This window comes from Sycon ciliatum, chromosome 10 (genome assembly GCF_964019385.1).
Source record: "Sycon ciliatum chromosome 10, ocSycCili1.1, whole genome shotgun sequence".
In the NCBI taxonomy this organism is placed as follows: domain Eukaryota; kingdom Metazoa; phylum Porifera; class Calcarea; order Leucosolenida; family Sycettidae; genus Sycon; species Sycon ciliatum.
In genome coordinates, this window is record NC_088652.1 from 18,052,035 (window position 1) to 18,059,306 (window position 7,272).

At 45.7% G+C, this 7,272-nt stretch overlaps 1 protein-coding gene across 1 annotated transcript in view; it reads right to left on the reverse strand.

Moving 5' to 3' along the window:
• The window catches only part of LOC135826392 (leucine-rich repeat-containing protein 15-like), a 31,808-nt gene that overhangs the window by 16,100 nt on the left and 8,436 nt on the right, over positions 1-7,272 (reverse strand). Inside the window, exons 5-6 of the mRNA XM_065339000.1 lie at positions 2,169-2,240; positions 380-523 (exon numbers count right to left, since the gene is read on the reverse strand). Of these exons, the coding sequence (XP_065195072.1) occupies positions 380-523; positions 2,169-2,240 (216 nt within the window). The remainder of the gene's footprint in view (positions 1-379; positions 524-2,168; positions 2,241-7,272) is intronic.

Consider the following 7,272-nt stretch of genomic DNA (forward strand, 5'->3'; position numbering starts at 1 on the left):
GCTAAATCGCTTCTCAATATGCACAGACTCCACTGTAGCCATCCAGTATAACCAATTAACCATACATTCTCTCACAACATCCACCAAGCAATCTCTAGATCTGGGCTACATTAATCATTGAGAGAAGATTATAGTCATCCATTATAACAATACATCTTCACACCACCCTCTAAACGGTCTCTCCAACACCATCCAAACGGTCTCTCCAACACCATCCAAGCAATCTCTGAACTACACCAATCACTGAAAAAAAGAACAAAATCATCCAAATTCCGGGCAAGGCCCATCTTCAGGAGGGCTAAATTGGGCAACAGAATGGATTTCGAATCGGCATGCGACTATTATGGCTGAGTGGAGTATGCAGTGCTTACAGACTTACAGTATTCTCAGCTGTGTCAGATTGAAAAATGCTTCCTCGTCGAGCGTTTCAATCTGGCAGTTCTCCAGCTGTAGTATGCGCAGCGACTCCAGTCCGCGGAACACACCCGTCTCCAGTGTGGTCAGCGGGTTGCCAGACAGGCCGCTGTGCATTGAACAAAAAAAGCAAGCATGGCAATAGAGAGACATGCTTGAACGCACATGTACATGTACGCTGCGCACATGTACATGTACGCATCGATCCAAATTTGAATTTTTCAAATGCAACCCCACTAACTTCTCCATATAGCTATTTGATAGGCCAGCTACTAAGGGGTCTACTAAGGGGTCTCTGTAAAATCAGGCATCTGAGATGTACGAGATCGGCTCTGCAATCATTCTTAGTCATGATGCGTACACCAGTCGAGTCACAAGCATGCACTGTGCTGCACTGTCTTTTAAAAGAGTTAATTCCCATGCCGACATATTGCGAGGTAAGGGAATGGCAAAGCCAAGGAATTGCAGGCGCAATGGGATCACAAGGAGAGGAGACTGTGCAGGCGGGATTGCAAAGAAAGGGGAATCCAAATGAGGCATGTGAAAGGCAGGGGATTACTTCATATACAAAGGCCAGGGGTTGGAGAGGCAGGGGTTCATGTAGGGAAAAGGGTCTTATAGCCTAGGGGGAAAACATAGGGAGTGAATTAAAAAGGCAAAAGGGGTTATAATGGGAAGGAGATAGTGAGAGTGCCCTAGGGGAACCATAAAGGGACAGGCAGGGTCATAGGGGTTCGGCCATGCAGGCGGGTGGTCAAAAGACCGGCCAGGTCGTTTCGAAGCAGGATAGGTCATTCGGGTTGCAGCCATTTCACGTGCAAGCGCGTGCACACACACACACACACACACACATACACACACGCACATGCACACACACACACACCATTGGACCATTGGACGCCCATCGCCGGAGGCGATGATAGCGATGCTACAGCAGAAGCCATAGCAGCTTGTGCTGGGATTGCACCATTCAACAGCTTCCAAGGCTGAAGAATTGACCGCCACTATTCAGCCTGGTCTATACCACACAGCTATGAAGTGGCTTTTTCTGGCCAGTGAATCCCTACTTTTTGGTCTTTTTCATATATATTTTTTCCGCACACACATCACACCACATAATCCGGCATGCACTGGCTGTTGGTAACCACCCAGGAGAATGAAAGAAAAGTCAGAAGGAGTCTGAGAAAGAGAAGAAAGATGTGTGTGACCATAATCGTCGGGAATCGAACCCGCAACCTCTCGATTGGAAATCGCTGCACATACCACTGCACCATATGGAACACACACACACACGAGCACACACACAAACACACACGCACGCACGCACGCACACGCACACACACACACACACACACACACACACGAGCACACACACACACACACACACACACACACACACACACACACACTTGTGCACAGGTGTCCTTCTAGAAAACCAATATCCTGGCAATAAAGGTATGTGTGTGTGTGTCTGCGTGTGTGCAACCAGGAGAGGGGGAGGAGAGGGGGGGGGGAGGGGGAGGGAAGGGAGTATACCACATACAATGTACCACATAACCATACAATGTACAGTGCTGGCAACTGAATTCACATTCTATCGGTCTCTATTTCGTAGTTCTACTATCCCGAGTTGGGTCTCTGCGATGTGAGCTGAGCTCAGGGCCCAGGGCTCAGGGCTCAGAGCTCAGGGCTCAGAGCTCAGGGGTTGGATTTCAGTTGTCAGCACAGTGTACTTGAGGTAGTTCTATACTCACAGTGTTGTTAGGTGCTGGAGGGAAGCAAATGTACCCGGTCGAAGGTACTCAATGTTGTTCAAATTCAACCGTCTACAAATCAGACAGTCAGCCATCAGAGCACACAAACAGCAGCCACAGAAGAACAGGTACAGTGTAAATATACAAAATTTGAATTTCGGCAGCTATTTAATTCCGGCGATATTCGGCACCGACCCAAAACGCCGAAATTAAAACGCTGATGAATTTTCACGTCGGCTTAAGCGATGTGCTAGTAATAACCTCGCACCGAAAATAGATTGCAGCTGAAAAGTCGAAAATCGTGAAATCGTGAACTTTTGCAGCCCCGAAATGTAAATGTACAGTATTTTAACACCTGCTGTGATGCTGCCCGGCCTCGGGCACAGGGCAATGATGCTGTCCTGCCTCGGATACACGGCCATGATGCTGTCCGGCCTCGGACACTAAGAAATGATTAACGAAGCCTCTCGTAGTTCATGAACATGCATCGACCGGTGAAACTCGGATTACGAAAATCAAAGAAATTGACAACCAGAGAATAGTGGTTTTTGGGTGATTTGGGCACGTCCTGCTAACAGCAGGTTAGCATCATAGTTACGTGAATACTAAATTCACAAGTCAAACTTAAACATGTGCACCCATACATACCCTATAAACACACGCATACACGCACGCACACACACACACACACACACACACACACACACACACACACACACACACACACACACACACACACACACACACACACACACACACACACTACTACTACTACTACTACTACTACTACTACTACTACTACTACTACTACTACTACTACTACTACTACTACTACTACTACTACTACTACTACTACTACTACTACTACTACTACTACTACTACTACTACTACTACTACTACTACTACTACTACTACTACTACTACTACTACTACTACTACTACTACTACTACTACTACTACTACTACTACTACTACTACTACTACTACTACTACTACTACTACTACTTGACACAATCTTTATTAGGAAACTTGAAATGGAGATGTGAAACACAAATACAGCCATGTAGATGGAGCAGCATTGCAATACAATGTCCAAAAACTCAAGAATTCATTATCATGGGGCAATGTTGGGCAAATGTCTGTCAGGTACTATCACGCTCAGGCTGCCCGCAACCTGCACATCGTCGTGAAATTCATCCTGTTGCGGCGATATGACGATCTTGAACCCCGCAAACAGGTGACTGCCCATCGCATAAGGCAGACTGACAGCTTACAACGGAGCTGACCCATGATAACCGATACGTGTAGGTCGACGTTCTTCTCAGCAATCAGGCATGCCAGTGTCTTCAGTGCCATTGAGCATTCTCTGCCAATCATGCCCGAGGTAGAAAAAACTAGCGGTGTAAACGTACCTCTGTCAACTGCTGTCACCCGCTCTCCGTACTGGCGCTTCTTCATCCGTTCATGCGTTCGGAGCTGGCTGATGACTTCCTGACGCGACAGCAAGCTTGCCTTTGGGTGTGTAACCCGGATGTCGAAAAAGGCATCTTGCTGTCTCGTCCAGAAGCCACAAGCCCGGATGTCCAGGCGGGCACCTGCCGAGCGGTTGGCTGTCCTCCCTTGGAGCCGCTCACCATCATATGGTAGTAGAGGCGGTTCCACCTCCACATCCCGGACCGCCTCACGCATCACGTCAGCCAACAAGTCCCGGATCTCATTGTGGCGTGCCATGGGGTAGCCCCCTGCCGGACACATCATCGCATGGTCTATTGTGTTTGCAGCACCACATACACAAGTCAGGGGGAGTCCGTCAGGCTGCAGGCCGTAGCGGATGCAGAACGCATCTCGGAAATCCGATTTGTTCAGCACCATCTGCATTTGGGACGATGGTTCCGCCGTTACCCAAGATGATACGCCCTTTTCCGCGGCATTCTCCACCAACAGCGCCTGTGTTGCTGTCAAATCCGGGCGCAATTCGCTAACGAGACCCGTGGCTTGGGCAGCTTTCTCTCTGCGAATACGCCCGGCCTCCTGCCGGCTGAGGGCTATTGCCTCGTTCAGCTGGTCTGTTTGAGTAGTTTCGTTGGTGCTTGTTGGATGTTCTGGTGGTCTTATGCAGGCCGCCACAGGAGCCACAATCTGTCTGGATGCAGAAAACTCTTTCCCGGCCTCCACCGAGGGCACAGGGATTGCCATGCCACCAAACCGCGCTGGTAGCGATAGCAACTTTCTCAGTGCCGACTCGTCCGAACACGAATGGCCGCTGAGCGCTGGCAGCAGCTTGTCCGTAATGGCGGCGTCGAGACGGGCCAGAAGATGCGCAGGGCAAGATAGGACGCGCAAGTGGTACCGCCACTTGGACACGAGGCCCTTTACAAACACCTCGTACGCAGCATGTGGCTGAGTGGTGGCCACCTCCGCCAGGCGATCAACCTGCAGCGTCCACTTGTCGATCAAATCTGTGATATACTCCTCACAGAAGACCGTTGTACCGAGTGCGCCGCCAAGATAACGAGCACCCTCGGTCACAACACGAATGCCCGTGTCCCTGAAAAGCTGGAGTGCCAGGGCCGAATGCTGCTCCTTGACAATTAGTGTTGTCTTGTTCGCGTTAGGGTAGTACCCATACCCAGGGCCATGCTCCAGAATCCCATCCCAGTACTGCCTTAGATTGAGGAGCTGTCCGCCACCAGCATCGTCATCAGCATACCATAGCTGCACCACGTCGGGGCAGCACTCTGACAGCTTGTCTATCAATGGCATCATGGCGACCGCGTATATCGCCATGGCGAGAGGATCACCTTGGCAGGTACCCTCCTGACTCCTTATCTCTCCACCACCCGACACAAACAGGCGGCATGGACTGCTGTAGGTGTTCTTGAACACCTGCCCCAGGGCAGGGCAGACGAGTGGCACGTTGTGTAGGGCTGCTGTGCGGTTCATAGCGTTGAAAGCGTTGGTGGCATCGACCAAGAGCACACCCTCCACCTCCGGCGAGACAAGCATGTCGGTCATCGTATGCACGGCAGCTTCACACCCAGACGGAACACCAACACAGAGTTGACGAGGGGCTGTGGCGTGCATGGCGTCATACTGAATTATCTTCATCACAGCTTTGCCTATTAGTCTCCGGAAAACTACTACTACTACTACTACTACTACTACTACTACTACTACTACTACTACTACTACTACTACTACTACTACTACTACTACTACTACTACTACTACTACTACTACTACTACTACTACTACTACTACTACTACTACTACTACTACTACTACTACTACTACTACTACTACTACTACTACTACTACTACTACTACTACTACTACTACTACTACTACTACTACTACTACTACTACTACTACTACTACTACTACTACTACTACTACTACTACTACTACTACTACTACTACTACTACTACTACTACTACTACTACTACTACTACTACTACTACTACTACTACTACTACTACTACTACTACTACTACTACTACTACTACTACTACTACTACTACTACTACTACTACTACTACTACTACTACTACTACTACTACTACTACTACTACTACTACTACTACTACTACTACTACTACTACTACTACTACTACTACTACTACTACTACTACTACTACTACTACTACTACTACTACTACTACTACTACTACTACTACTACTACTACTACTACTACTACTACTACTACTACTACTACTACTACTACTACTACTACTACTACTACTACTACTACTACTACTACTACTACTACTACTACTACTACTACTACTACTACTACTACTACTACTACTACTACTACTACTACTACTACTACTACTACTACTACTACTACTACTACTACTACTACTACTACTACTACTACTACTACTACTACTACTACTACTACTACTACTACTACTACTACTACTACTACTACTACTACTACTACTACTACTACTACTACTACTACTACTACTACTACTACTACTACTACTACTACTACTACTACTACTACTACTACTACTACTACTACTACTACTACTACTACTACTACTACTACTACTACTACTACTACTACTACTACTACTACTACTACTACTACTACTACTACTACTACTACTACTACTACTACTACTACTACTACTACTACTACTACTACTACTACTACTACTACTACTACTACTACTACTACTACTACTACTACTACTACTACTACTACTACTACTACTACTACTACTACTACTACTACTACTACTACTACTACTACTACTACTACTACTACTACTACTACTACTACTACTACTACTACTACTACTACTACTACTACTACTACTACTACTACTACTACTACTACTACTACTACTACTACTACTACTACTACTACTACTACTACTACTACTACTACTACTACTACTACTACTACTACTACTACTACTACTACTACTACTACTACTACTACTACTACTACTACTACTACTACTACTACTACTACTACTACTACTACTACTACTACTACTACTACTACTACTACTACTACTACTACTACTACTACTACTACTACTACTACTACTACTACTACTACTACTACTACTACTACTACTACTACTACTACTACTACTACTACTACTACTACTACTACTACTACTACTACTACTACTACTACTACTACTACTACTACTACTACTACTACTACTACTACTACTACTACTACTACTACTACTACTACTACTACTACTACTACTACTACTACTACTACTACTACTACTACTACTACTACTACTACTACTACTACTACTACTACTACTACTACTACTACTACTACTACTACTACTACTACTACTACTACTACTACTACTACTACTACTACTACTACTACTACTACTACTACTACTACTACTACTACTACTACTACTACTACTACTACTACTACTACTACTACTACTACTACTACTACTACTACTACTACTACTACTACTACTACTACTACTACTACTACTACTACTACTACTACTACTACTACTACTACTACTACTACTACTACTACTACTACTACTACTACTACTACTACTACTACTACTACTACTACTACTACTACTACTACTAC